Source organism: Pristis pectinata, chromosome 1 (assembly GCF_009764475.1).
Source record: "Pristis pectinata isolate sPriPec2 chromosome 1, sPriPec2.1.pri, whole genome shotgun sequence".
NCBI lineage: Eukaryota > Metazoa > Chordata > Chondrichthyes > Rhinopristiformes > Pristidae > Pristis > Pristis pectinata.
In genome coordinates, this window is record NC_067405.1 from 93195754 (window position 1) to 93211459 (window position 15706).

Genomic DNA, 15706 nt, shown 5'->3' on the forward strand with positions numbered 1-15706 from the left:
ATTTTTTCCCCAAGGGAAGTTGTAAAATGTACTTTCTGTCCTGAAAATCTTGTGAAGAAGCTTGAAGTATTTGGTTTAGAAGCCAGACATGCAAACAACATGACCCACCCACAACAGCTGATTGAGCCTGATCATAGACTCAATGGTGGGAATGTTGCCATGGGAAAGGATGTGACCACTCAAATGGGGAAGATCCATCCAGGAAATCAATAAGCGCAATGGGAGTAAGTGGAATCCACCTGCAGACAGTGGAAGCAGTGCACAACATCCTAAAAAAAACATTCACCCATCCTCTAAAGCACCTCCTGGCCCTCTTCAACTGAATCAGTGAATCCCAGAGTTGACTCCAGCCACCTCAGAAATTACAGAACTGAAGTGAAAGCAAGTCATCATTGATTCCAAGGGATTGCCTATAAAAGGAGAAGGAGGTAGGGAGAGGATATCGAGTGGATTTGCAAGATCTTGTGTTAAAAGCTTTGGTAATAATTCAGTACTTTGAAGTGTTTCCTGTAGGCCGTCCATGCATAAAGGAGAATGGGGATCCTTGCCATGACTTTCCCTTTGGCAGGCAGTGGAGAGATCCTCTGTAATTACCTCACTCAAAGACATCTTTTTTTTGAAGATAGCATCACCAGGTATATCTCCTCTTCCCAGCTAAGGGAGAAGAGATCAAGTGTTGGTACTACAGCAACGATTTTGTCTGCTACAGCATCATTTCAGTTGTCAATTGGACATTTCAATCTCTTGCCAAACCAAGTCAGTAATATACTGTAAACTGGTGTCAAGGACACTGCAGGAAAGAGTGTCTCAGTCAAGAAAAGTCTCAGTCAAGGAAATTCTTTTAAGTGCTGCTTCCCGTAGGTACATTGCCTCTCTCATCTTTGATTAGCTCTCCCTCTTTCTTGTTTTTCAGCAAGATGGGTCAATAGATGTCCAGGCAGAGATAGTCTTGATGGTGCTGAAAGAACAACAATGATCAGCCAATTGCTGGAACTTCTGTGTTTACCTACATACCATCTGTTCTTTATGTTCCAAGTTTTTTGTTGGACATCAGCCTTCAGATGCTTCTATGTCCATTCTTTCTCCCCTCATGACATGATTACCCTTCCTGCCTAAGAGTACCCACGTTATTTAAGAATTCATACATTCCTGGATCTTCTGGTTATCCCCAGCAATCTTCTGTGTTTTCTGATTGACCAGCTAAGTTTCTTCACAGGTACCAGTTATGACAAACTTCAGAGCAGTCCAGGCACTGGTGGAAATTCAGCAACTCCTGTTGATAGGGTCTCACAGATTACATGCGAGGTGCAGACAACAGTACTTTCCATGGCAAGGGATAAGACCCTGCAAAGATTTTCCTCTGGTTGCATTTCTGTTGCCAAGTTGACAGAGGTGAGATGAGAGCATCCTTACGATTCCTTGCTCAGGCAATGAAGTAATCTAGCAAGTACCAATGCTTGAATCATGGATGTTGCCATGGGACCTTGTATTAGTCTCTTTAATAAACCACATGTTGGATAAAACAACAGTGTTCCAAGCTTCTAATCCAGAAGAAGACTGTCAAGGTTAAATTTCCCTTCTCATTCTTCATTCATCCTGCCTTTCCAGAAGTTACTGTCCTTTCCAACTCTAGACAGAACCTCTACCCTTTGCAAACTTGAGCAGGCACAGTAGTGTAGTGGTTAGCGTAAAACTATTACAGCGCCAGCGACCTGGGTTCAATTCCTGCCGCTGTCTGTAAGCAGCTTGTACGTTCTCCCTGTGACTGCGTGGGTTTCCTCTGGGTGCTCCGGTTTCCTCCCACATTTCAAAAGATGTATGGATTAGGAAGTTGTGGGCATGCTATGTTCGCACCGGAAGCAAGGTGACATTTGCGGGCTGCCCCCAGAACACTCTATGCAAAAGATGCATTTCACTGTGTGTTTCGATATACATATGACTAATAAAGATATCTTATCATTTAACACTCCACTATGGATTACCCAACCAACTTTCTTCATCCTCATGCTCACTGACCTACTGTGGCTCCTGATTTTAAATTTTTCAACTCTGAGGTCTCTGTATATCAAATTTTGGCTTCATCTACATGCATAACTTCAAATCTCTACCATCAGTCATAACCTACATTCTAGATTTTCCTCCAGATCTCTCTGCGCCTCTCTACTTCTCACTCTGCTGAAAACCTACTTCGATTCTGTCCTGATATCTCTTGTGGCTAGGGATCAAATTTTGTGCAGCACTTGGTGACATTTAATAAAACATAATATAGGAAAATGAGTGGTTACGCACTTTGGTAGTAGGAATAGAAAAAAATGTACTTTCTATCATAAGAAAATAATAAGTGCCAGTCTATAGAGGGAAATTAAGTGTGTGGAGATCTTAGCGGGCTGATGGACAGGATACAGAACATAAACATGCAGTATTGCACACAGTTAGGGAGGCAATTGGTACATTGACTTCTATCGAAAAGGACCAGAGTGCAAATGAAAGAAAGTCTTGCTAAGATAACATCAGCATTTTATTGAGAGCTCCAGTTTCCAGTTTTGGCCTCCTACATCTAAAAGGGATTTACCTGCCTCAATGTCAGTGCAGTTGGATTCACAAAATGGTATCTGAGACAAAAAGGAGAGATTGATCAAGACTGACTGATACTTACTGGAGTTTAGAAGACAAAGATGATCTCATTGAGTATGCAAGATACCAAGGGAAAGTGACAGGCTAGATGTCATTTCCTCTAGCTGTAGAATCCATAAGTAGAGCACCTCATTTCGTTTTGAGAGGTCAGAATTGAAATGAGAAATAATTCCTTTCCACTGAGTGCTGTAAAGTTTTGGAACCCTCTCCTTTAAAGAGCTTTGGATGTACAGATAAAGAGTACATTCAAAAGTGATAACGTTTAAGAAAAGCAGATGCAGGAATCAGCTGAGAAAGTAGAGCTGGTAAAGGATCCATACTATTTCATTTCTTCTGCTTTGCTATATTAAAGCTGCTTTACATGCACACTGTTGCTTCTGTTGTTCATGTAAAATGATACAGAACCGGATGCAAGTTCTGCCATGGAAACAGACTGTGCAGCCCAAATGTAAGCATTTATTCTCTTTGCATGCAGTAGTCCTAATACATTCGCTTTTCCTAATCCCTTTTTTCATTACAGGTCTTCCCAGGGGTTATGAACGCCCAACTTATGGACACCCCATATGTACGATCGAGCATCTGGGAGACCAGCGGGATGGATTTGCCAAATGCTGCAGGGCTGCAGACATCTTCCGAGTGAGAATGGGGGGGGGGGGGGGGGGGGGAAAGAGTGGGGAAGTGGGGGGAGAAGGCAGCACTACCATGTGCCTTCTTACCCCATCCCCAAGCCAAAACAACAATCGGGGGCTGGGTTAAGCCAAAATCACTAAGCAAGCACACTCACTCATTCACTGAGTCAGCGAGGCTGGCTGGCTGGCGGCCACTCTTCCTGCACCTGCTCGCTCCCCCATCACAGCTGCTTCTGTGGTCTTTTCCCCACATACTGTTTTTGTTCATTTCCAACTTACAAACAGTCCATATTACAAACAGTTCTTAGGAACGGAACCCTGTTGTAACTTGGAGACTGCCTGTATCGCAGTCTTCCATCCACGTATCAACCCATTCTAGGTCCATCAAAACATGGTACATTCTGCAGCCTGAATCTTTTATGTAAAAGAAAGTTTGTTTTCTGTCCTAAATATCTTGTATTTCATCTTAGAATAATAGTCATCAAATCAAGAACACTACAGCTTTGATGCTATCAATTTGGTCCACTGCATTAGGACATAGCCTTTTGAAGAGTAATCCAATCAGCTTCACTCCATGACTCCATTTGAATTTTTTTGTCTCCCTCAAATATGCATCCAATTTCTTTTTGAAAATTACTACTGAATCTGCATCCAACAAACAGTACATTCCCAGACCCTAACCATCATTGCATAAAACTGTGTTCCTTCATGTTGCCTCAATTTCTTTTACTCGTCAACTTAAAAATGTGCCCTGAGTACTAGTCACTGAAAACAATATATATATTGATTTAAATTCTTTGTGGATTTTTACCACCTCTCTCAACTTACCCCTAAACCTTTTCTTATTTGCTAACACTTGGTATAGACAGTTTCACTTGTTTGTCACATCTTTCATAATATCAAAATGCCTTCAGCAAATCACTTACCTTGATTTTCTATTCTAACAGAAACAGAAGTCAAAATTTGTATCTCCTCAAACTCAGCAACATTCTACTGAATCCACGTGGTATCTCTATTACATAGAACACTACAGCACAGTACAGGCCCTTCGGCCCACAGTTATGCCGACATTTTATCCTGCTCTAAGATCTATCTAACCCTTCCCTCCCACATAGCCCCCTATTTTTCTATCATTCATATTTTAACATCATTCCTACAACATGCAACTTAAAAGTACACAACTCCAAACGTGGTCTGAGGTTTTGTATGCATGTAACCCCACTTTTATATTATATATACCTTGGCATAAAATCAATTATTCCATTGGCTTAATGCACTTTTCAATTTTTCTACTCTTTTACATCTCCTATCCTTTATTCAATATATTAGTAATTGGTGATTTTATTTTTCCATGTATGCTAGCTCTATTTCCTGAAAAAGAATTACATATGACTTCTTTCCTCAATGCACTATAACATCCCCTTGTAACCTCCTTTGATCTCCAAAATTATTTACGATGCTTTTTTAGTACTGTATACAAATTTAAACATCACCCCTTGTAACCTTGTATTCGTTGCACAATTAATAGCAGTTTAAGGAGAGAACTCTTCTGGCACTCAAATAATTATATGTAACCACTTAGAGAAACTGCCTTTAACCATGCTCTCTTAATTTTAACTGTTTTTATTTCAATCCACCACTCTTCCGAATTCTCTGCCCCTTAATATCAAATTGCTTCCCCAAAGAAATCAAAAGGGAATACTGTCTTTCAACACAAAATTACCCTCATCTCACTGCAGGAAAAATTTTGAAAGCTTTTCCTATCATTTGGAGATGGCCTCAATGTTTTTCTTCAACTTCAGGAAAACTAGCCATGTATTTTTCACTTCTATCCTGATTCCTTGCTCTAATCCCCATTTTCATTTTTATACGTTTCATATACAGGCAGACCCCAATTATTTCATGTAACCTATAAGCTATTCCCTCTCACATGCCCATCAACTCCCCCATAAAATTCCTTCATTCATTTTAAAACTAACTGGAGCATCACAGTGCCCGACAATGATTTGGAACCAAGAAACACCAAATAAAAATAGGTTATGATTTTTTTCCTCAAAATGTGTTTGGCAGAACATTCCAATTTCCTTTAATAGTTTAATTTATTTACATTCTAATCCAAAACCTGCTGCAGAATGACTGCGAGTTATTCCCTAATAAACATGTAATAACATCTTGTTAGTTTTTCAATACGAATTTCATTTGAGATCCATCTGGATGGCAAGACAGTAAGTACAGTACATGCTCAAGTACAGACAAACCAAATTATTATAAGCAAAGAATATCTTTAATAACCCAATCCATGCACAATTTATACATCCAACGACATTGTCGATAAATGCAGCTTTATTCTGAAACTGGATGGCAAGAGGTATAAACTTCTAACTTGGCAAGATACCACGATCAGCATGTTCTCCTTTATGCACAGAAACATCACAAATGTTAGCATTGCTCAGTGAGCAGGAAGCAACCCTCCAATAGTCATATGTTACGAGTTCACTATGAATACCAAACTGTTCAACGTCACCAAGCCGTCCCCAAATGAACCAAACAACTTCTTCCATTGCCAATATATTATTCTACCTTGCATATACTGGGGGGAAAAAAGTGATTTCAAGAAAGAAACCTAATTTGGGTTCTGACTTGCCAAGGAACCTTAACTGCCTTGCGTGTTAAAATACCAAATTATAAACTGTGCTATCATGGAGTCAGTGCAACATGTGCTTAAGCCTCTGGTTGGAGCCTAAACCCAGAGTTTTTAAACAGAGCAACAAGAGTACTACCACTGAGTTAAGGCCAACACCTGTGAAAGCAATTGTGGAACAATGAGCAGAGGTTGAAGGGTGGGGGTGGGGGAAAAATCGGGGGCGGCAGTGGGAATCATGGGACAAGTTACCATGGGCCATTTTCACACACCTCCTTGTGCCCAGGTTGACAGCATTGGTAGAGGCCTGGCAGCTTGTCCTCTTGGCTGGTGAAGGTGCATGGCAGGGGAAATCTGTGCAGGGAAAAGGGGAGAAAATCACATTACAAAATACAGCTGATCATGCTTTTCCTGTCATGGTTTAATGATGTAATTTGAAACCTTTGATTTTTTTTCCCTCTCTCATTATATCGATAGGTAGAATCTTTCACAGCCTCAGATCATCCAAAAGTTCTCTACAGTCAAATAATGTACTTCGGAAGAGAAAACGGCCAATTTGTGCACAGGATTGTAATGATTGTGTAATTTGTTTTAGTGATGTTGGCTGAGGGATGGACATTGGACAGGATATCAGGGAATTCCCCTGCTCTTCAAATAGTGCCAAGCAATCTTTTGCATTCACTGGACCTGCAGACTAAGTTGGATGTCTCATTTGAAAGGGGGTGCATCCAAAAGAGCAGCATCCCCTCAATACTGCACTGGTGTCAAATGGCATGCTTAATTCTCTGGATTGGGACTGGAATCCAAGGCCTCCTGGCTCAAACAAATACCATCACCAAGTTGAGGTTTTCACCTGCAAAAGGAATTAGTAACTTCAAAATGCAAGTTTCTTTTTTGCCAACCTGCAAAGTTTTACGTTTGAACGAGGCAACTACCCTGTTATTACTTCTACAGCAAAGTATCTTATACTTCCACAGACCTTGATTTGAATCCAAGGCAGAATAATGGAAACTAAACCTGTCTCTAATAGCTGGTAGCATCTGATATGAAATGAACTATGACAACAGTCATACCACTCCAATGCATGAGAGTGCCAGCCATAATCTTTCAGGTATTTACATCATTGGAAGAACAAAATCATTTTAGGAAGCTAAGACACCTATTTTCTCTGTTCTAAGCCGTTATTAAAAAAGTATTATTTATTCTCAAGTTAAATGGCAACCACTTTTAATAAGAGATATTCTGAACATTTCACTGTGAGCCAGAAAAGAGCATATCAGCTTACACAGGCTCCTCAGACCAGTGACCTACACTCAGCATCTAGACAACAATCCTATTTTGCTGAAATTATATTAATAATCCAAATTATTGCCAAAACCTTGATATAGGCTTGCTCTATGTAAATTGCTCCTAAGCTCTCTGCCAATGGTCCCCTAAGCAGATTCATAGAAACCATACCAGAAGAGGAAAATTTCCTTGATTTTCCTTAATGTCTCATGGGATCACAGTTCAGTAATTTTCCATAGCATGTCAGATGAGTTATGAAATACAGTAGCAGTTACATGTTTAATTGTACAATGCATTGCTACTCTAACCTGCTGTATGATGCACACGGGAATAATTCAGCATCTAAAAAGACACAATACAACTTACTGAAGAGGAACGAAGAAAATGCCTCACATTTAATGAAAATCTCAAGCATAAATATGTACATGCAATTCAGATGGCAAATTAGTACTCAAAGTAAAGAGCTTACTGCCATGAATGTCTTAATTAATACTAAGCACAGTAATCAAATTTCAATGCTCAAATCCAAAAGCCAAAACACAGCAAAACAATTTTTATTGCACTGTTTTAAGTCTTTTTTCCCCCAAAATTAACCCTTGGTAAAAAGAATCATTCATATATTAATCTAATACATTATCTGAATAAACTGCAAATTTTACATATACTTTCAGCTATGTATGTAATTTTCTGGATTCACTGCATTTCAAATTCCATGGTCTCTCATTGATCCCGTCAGGAATCATCTGCCATAAGTGGACATTACTGAAACTGGAAATAGTCCAGAAAACAAAATTTGTTCTGTTTATACAAGTGAACAGTTTTGGGTCTGAAATATTTCAAATCCAGTTCAACTAAATGGCAATAGCTCACTGCATCAATTGCTCTTAACAATACACTATTCAATGCAAATTATTTTTTTCTCCAGTCTTCCTTCCTCCTCATCTTACATCCCTCTATACTCCTCTGACATGGTTGTGCAATGCCTTGTATGTCACAAACCCATATTATACACAAGGTCTCAGGATCTAGCGCAAAATATATGGAGTTACTGGTGTTTAGTTTTATTGAACTAGCTGCATGTCGAAGGAGGGGCTGGGGAGAGATAACCAGCATCTCTTGATTCCGATCATCATTCTTTGACTTCTGAGGAATGCAGGCATTAACACAGATCTTAACTTGAAAGAAATAGATTGTGTGTAGCATTATTCATGTTCTTCTGTTTGAACAGCCAATTCAAACTAGCAAAACTTTTGCACTGCAACAATCCCCTGCAAGTTTAGCAGCTTAACCGAAGACCTCAACCGAGATGTGCAACTTCCACTACCGAGAAGCATCAAAAGCAGATTCACCATCAACATTCTCTCCAATTCACATACATTACTGGCTAGTTATTCCACTATTCATCATTTCACATGTTGTATTTTCCAACCTAATGTCACTGTGGTAAGCCCAGCACAAGACCAACCACCATCTCCTCAGATCAACTGGGAATGACATGTTCTCAGTTGCACTGGCACCATGACCAAAAACAAATTCAAAGTAGTACAATTGAGTTAAGTGTGTTGGACAGCTGCTGAAGGAATCAGAGCAGATTTAATTACGCACCTATCAATGCAAAGAAGTGTTGTCCCTTATACACAATTAATTTTACTTATAATTGCCATGTAATGACTGAGAGTTACATGTAGCATTATAAAACAAGCCTGAGCGATTTGGAAGAAAAATCCTTTCAATTTGATTGTCTTCTGTCTTACAACCATATCATGTTAACAAAAACAAAAAATTAACATTCACATTGCCAAAATACCCTTGCAGATTACAATCTTGCATTGTAATTACCCATTATAATCAAATTGCCAGTTTTCACTATGACAGATAGTTATCTTTCTGAAAAATCAAAAATACTAACATAGACACTGATATGATGTACGAACTATGAATATTTGATGCAAATTTCAATTATTAAAACTTGCATTTGTATACTTTAAAGTCATGGGATCCTGTTCTTTATGGCAAGTACGCAAATGACACTTTAATAATTGCCTCCAGCAGAGAAAAAATTGGGATCACACCACTGCTTTACCCAGAATTATATAAACTAAAACTAGAGAAACATTTGTCCATTTATTCAGCAGATTGTTAACTCTTTGACTCATACACAGAAGAGACAAACTAGATTTTAATCTTAAAAAAAGATGCCTAACCTTTAACAGAATTTTAAGAGATAAATCACAAGCATTGTTACTGTAAGATCACTACTGAATCCAGAAAATTCCATGTTGAAAGCTTCAATTATCACAACAGTTTATAGGTCTAAGTAACTGCAATTAGATGGGTGTCTATGAACTGCAATCCACAAATATTTTTACTGATCATATAAAAGGTTTACAAGGATGCTGCCTGGATTAGAGGGCATGTGCTATCAGGAGAGGCTGGACAAACTTGGGCTCTTTTCTCTGGAATGGCAGAGGCTGAGGGGTGATCTGTTGGAAGTGTATAAAATTATGAGGGGCATAGATAGGGTGGACAAGCAATATCTTTTTTCCCCATTATTGAGCAATCCAATACCAAAGGGCACGCATTTAAGGTGAGAGGGGGTAGGTTCAGAACAGACACGAGGGGTACGTTTTTTTGTACTGAGAGAGTGGTGGATGCCTGGAATGCGTTGCCCAATAGGGTGGTGGAGGCAAATTCATTGGGGGCTTTTAAGAGGGGCTCAGATGGGTACATGAATGAGAGAAGAATAAAGGAATATGGACATTCTGTAGGAAGGAGGGATTAGCTTTATCAGCACAACATTGTGGGCCAAAGGGCCTGTTCTGTACTGTACTATGTTCTAAAATGCCTCAGTACTAGTTAACACAGAACTTGTTACTAAGACAAACTCAGTGGGAATTATTTAAATAAGATTTAGTAAACCAACATCTGCTACTCTATGCAAACAATGGCAGAGCATGGACACAAACCAACACATTACTATGGATTTTCCTAAAAGGACCAATGATATTAGGTACTAATATCAGATCACGTGTCCTCCAATCTCAAACACTACTGGATAAACAAGCCAAATCAGCCAGAATCCACATTAAATAGCAGAGAACTGTTTGCTTATGATCAGCTGTTGATCATAAACTATTCTCCTATTTCTAAGAACGGCGGTAGTGTTATTACACAAGCGCCTTAAGGCCACTGTTGTTTTTACTTTGGAGCTACCAGTTCCAATTCCACCTTCCTGCTCTTCCCTATAATGCAAGACCTTTTCTGCCTGACAGCTCAAGCAGATGAGAATATTCTTTGGCACTATTCAGAGAGCTGGGAGTACACCTAGTGTATTGAACCAATATTCTTTCCTCAACCAAATCAAAAGCAGTATGACTGATCATTCATTTCATCATCTGTGGGACCATAATATACAAATGTAAGCTGCCATGTGGCGACCTTTCAGTTCCAATTTATTGAATGCGAAGTGCTTTGGGCGTCATAAAACAAAGAATTTCAATTTAGAATACTTATCTAATTTCCTCTTAAATGCAGTAATTGATTTAGTCTCACGTTCCTGTATTCAACACTTTGTACATTCTAAAAACCTTGCAAGTCCAAGATAACTTCCAATATATGGGATTGAAGACAAAGACAACATGAAAACCCAGCAAGGTAACTTACTATAATCATTTTAAGAACATAAACCTAGAACAAGACAAATGCCATTTGATCACTCAAAGGAAAGAAAATTAACACTTTATACTGGCTCTGCCTAATTATAATACAGAAAGATAACAAAAGCAAAACTGCTAGACTGATAAAGATTTAATATTAATTCTTTTACCAAAGCTAAACTGAAGTCATGTATGGAGCTTTGTCGAGTTAATAGCTGACAATAATTCATTCCGTTTCTCATTTCAAAGATAACTTATGATCCTAGCAGTCCAAGACAATATTCTCCCACAAAGTCTTTACTTCTGTCTTTTAATCATAGTTTTAACCAGCTTATTTAGAAGTTTTGTTTTTAAATCAGAATTTTAACTGGTTCTGCGGGATGCATTTGCCACATCTCCCTCCCAAAGTATTTGTTCAATTAACGATTAAAAGTTTGCTTTAATTACCTTTTTAACTTAAAAGATCCCCTGGCACTATTTGAAGTGGAGAATAGTTCTTGTCCTGTCTAACATATATCCATCTACAAATGCCACTTACTATTTATCACATAGCTATCCAGAAAACCATGTGTGCTTTTTGATTGCCAACTACACTGGTTGCATGTCAAAATTAAATGACTGTGCGAGATGCTCTGGGACATCCAAAGGAGATGAACATCAATTTTTTTTCTCACCACATTAACTTGCAGCCAATAAAACAGGTCAAGTTATATAACACCAACATTCTAAGTTTATTCATCATAAAATGTAACCACTAATCAATTATTGAGAAACTCAACGTGTTTTTCTGCTACAGAGAATGGACAATCATCGCAGAGGCCCTTAGTCAACAAAAATTATACTTTACAGTGAAATTTTATATCAAGAAACAATCCAGAAAAAAAAATCACAAGGTCCTCCAGCACTTACACAACTCATTTAGCTTACATCACATATATTAACTTCAAATCATCCTCATAGCTTTTACTGCTTTAAAAAAATTCTTGTTTTAAAACCATTTAAAAGATTCACTTATTTCTATTTGGTGGGTTTACTATCAGATTATGGGTCACTGAAGTAAAATGTTAGAATATAGAATATGAATATATATGACTTGATGAAAATTTTCAAGTCACACCAAGTCATAGACCTGGTATTAATAAAGTGAACCAATTTTATTTAAAATTTAATGTATAAACAATCAAATTACTAGTAAAGATCTTAATACTGAACTGCTTATAAAGGAAAGGTAAATAATCTCTCGACAATTAAGACTTCAGTCAACTTGCACAAAACCTAACTCATTTTTCAGCAATATCTTAATTGTAATGAGAGTCAATTGACTGCCTACTTTGAGAATATGAGAAGCCAAAGGAAAATAGTTGCTGCAACCAACAGGGTATATTTAAAAAGCAGCATTTTTGAATGACTGGAATCACGCACACGTTTTGTCACTCACTCACCCTGGTCCACTGCTGTTATTTCTTCTAGAGGATCCATCTTGCTGTTCAGTTTTTGCACGTCTTTCAGTTACCTCACTGTTGCTCCGATCCACTATCTCCCCTTCATCCAGTGCACGGTGTAACCGATAGTTCACTGCTTTAAGAACAATAAATACGGCTGCTATAACAGCACTGTAGCTTCCAACAATGATCATGCTTGAAGGAAGGGCCTGCAAGAAGAGGAAATGCATACAGAATGTCAGTCAAATGGATACTTAAAATAAAGGAAAGCCACTTTTTTTTGTACTTATTGCTTTTGCTTATCTGCTTTCCTTCGTTTTCTCTCTTTTGGGGAGTAGAGAGAGGGAGGGTGGGACAGGCAGCACAGAGCCACCTTTCTATCTACCTAAAAAACAAATTATAAGATGATTCCTTGCCATTCTTCTTCCTGCTTGCATAGTGTTAACTGTGATTCAATCTTTGCACCAAAGAAATAAAAGGACAATCTAATGCATCATCCTCTTGCTCACAGTACCCCTGTGCTTATTCTATATGACAGGGATCTGAAAACAAGACAAAATGAATCGACTGCAATTCAGAATCAACCTCAATAAGGAAGATTCTAAAACTAAGATGTTCTAATGGCTAACCAGAGATCAATTCTGGAGGCTGACTGCAAAAATATTCATTATAGTGAAAAGTCTTTTCACTTTCTAGAGCTTTGGTCAGTATTTGTTCTTTCAACTTAATGATTTATTAACAAATATAATCTACTATTATATCTATACATCTACTGGAAAATATTCTCTTGATTTTCCAATGTACTGTTTGAGAATTCAAAATGCTCAAGTCAAATTATATTGCCACAGTAGAAAACCAGATCTAAAGTCTAAAACATCAGGAGCAAGAGACAAAATATGGAGCTTACTAAAGATATCTGTAAACAATTTTGTTTATAACAATTATGCAATGCTTTTGCACGACATGTAAGTGCATGATAGGTAAAGTTTATTGTACTGATTGCAAATCTAAACACAGGCTGGGCCAATATATAAAAAATGCCTTGATGAAAGACAAATAAAATCTAAGGATAATTAAACCAAGTTTAATTTCAGAGCATTATTCTCCATTAGCACTATTTAACCATGCAGCCAATATAATTCATAAAATGAGGGCAAGAAATAGAGTCATAGAGTTGTACAGCATAGAAGCAGGCCATTCAGCCCACTGCCTCTATGCCGACAATCATGCCTATCTATAACAACCTACTTGCCTGCATTAATTCCATATCCCTCAATGTCTTGCTCATTCAAGTACCTGCCTAAATGCCCATCTTTACCACCACCTTCCACCAGATACCAACTACTGTGTGGAAAAGTTTACCCCTCATATCCCCTTTAAACCTCCCCACCTCACCTTAAACTTCTGCTCTAAACTTTCATAGCAAATGATAAACTGAAATTAGTTTTGTTTTAAAGTTTTTATTTTAGCTTAGTTGTATAAAGAAATGAGCCAGCAATGACCTGCCCTCTTACCTCTATTACCTGACATTTTCATCTTTCATTCGCTAAACATCAGTAATTAAACTCATTTCCTACTATTTTCATTCTATCCACCTAGTTTAAATTGGTATCAAAAAGATGACAGCGCAGGGATTTCAAATAAAACAGTACTAAAGTGAGGCAATCCAAATCATTCCATAGCAAGAACTCACTTGCATCTCATACACAGCCTTGGTCACCAGAGGAAGACTAAGAAATCACAATTTTTTTTCCTAAAAATCTGGCAATAATGGTAACACTCCCAATGTGCTCTGGGACTTTAAGCTTTGGATTGTTGTTTTGGGTTTTAACCAAAACAAAAAAATCCAGAAAGCTTAGGAATTTTTTTTATATACACACACTGATTTATTCCATACTTACAATACGTGGTAAAGAAGAAGAATTTACCAATATATTTTATGGCTGTTGCATATGACTTTCAAAACTTGCATACAAATGACCAATCTAACCTCTCTATAGAGTCAGAAATAAAAACATCAATAAGAGTGTAGGTGGAAACGGGGAGTAAAACCAAAAGGTGTGCTGCAGGTAGAAAAGCAGAAAGCCAAGCAGAGAGACTTTGTCACCACCATGAAGCTATATTTCAGTCAAAACTTGACATCAATGCAATTATGCAAAATAAATGTCATAAATGGCAAGAACACATGGAGGAAGGTAATGATTGTGGATCATTCAGAGTTGTGGGGGAAGTAGTAATTCAATTGAGCAGAATGAGAAGATTAGCAGGTCAGTGAGGGTGCCTAGCCAACAGGGGATCTCTCTACTAAGTTGATCAAATAGAGCAAGCTGGGAGGGAAATAGTGACTAGAACAGCTTGAGTGGAAACAAAAGGAACAAAATCACAAAGAAAAGTCGGCACATGACATGAATTGGAGGCACTCACTACATGCTTAATTTCTCTGATGACCACTTGACAATGAAGGTTGACGTGTAACAAATACACATTGTTATTCTTTGACAGCATCTTAAAAGAGAAAAATGGGCTTTTTGTTGTAATTATGGGTTTATACCCAAAATATTAATTAGTACATCTTTGCCAGAAAGTTTAAGCAGAAACTTTGGAAAGAAGCCAAACAACAAACCAAAATAATGCCTGCAAAATATCTCTAATCATTGCTCATGTGCTAATATTGGAACCTTAGCTAACCTCTTCCTACATAAATTGCCTTAACTGATCGCCTAATTTCCTATAAAGTAAATTGTTGTATGACCTTCTTTGGTTAGGATCAAATGAAACACAAAACAAAATGATCAAGGTCCCAAGGTTCATTTCTCAATCATTCTGGCAGTTGTATTCTACCATGATAAAGGAGCCCGAACTAAACAAAAATCAATGTCTATGAATTAGTCTGCAACAGAGCCAAAAATGGGTCAATGAAAATCACCTGGCAACATGGAGCTTTGGGTAAAACAGCTTCAAAGTCACCTTTTCCATTTCAAGTATACAACACCTACCATAACCACATCTAAAATTACTTATTTAACATATCTCTAAAGATAGCCAATTTTGACTTGGTTCTAATTTGTATTGTTCTTCTGAGGGTTGTATTTAGTCCCTTGAACTATAGTAGCTATGGAAGTAATTTCTTACTTCTTTCAGTGAATGAAGCATTTTACCTATTTAATTTCTTTATTTCACTATCACTGTTAAAAAGTTCAAAGAAGGAGAATGTTGAGCAATGGTATGGAGAATGCTGTGTTGTCCAAGTCCACCTCATAGTCAATATACTGCCAAAGCCTGAAAGAATGCTCTCATCCAGTTTGAAATTTTAGTTAAGAAGTTGTTCAGTAAATATTACTAAGCTGAGTGCTTCAGCTGCATACAACTTAATGGAATGAAAATATCACCAGATCTCAAAAGCTGCCACCACTGCTC

General features: G+C 37.8%; 1 protein-coding gene across 9 annotated transcripts in view; it reads right to left on the reverse strand.

Moving 5' to 3' along the window:
• Positions 1-15706, reverse strand: part of pcnx1 (pecanex 1) — a 201923-nt gene that overhangs the window by 146930 nt on the left and 39287 nt on the right. For 6 of the 9 annotated variants that reach the window (XM_052031356.1, XM_052031302.1, XM_052031293.1 and 3 more), the window contains one exon: positions 12290-12498. The exons of 1 other annotated variant lie outside the window; for it this stretch is intronic. In XM_052031356.1, the coding sequence (XP_051887316.1) occupies positions 12290-12498 (209 nt within the window). Of the gene's footprint in view, positions 1-6176; positions 6259-12289; positions 12499-15706 lie in introns of those variants that run through there. 2 more of the 9 variants (XM_052031338.1, XM_052031364.1) reach the window with 2 other exon arrangements.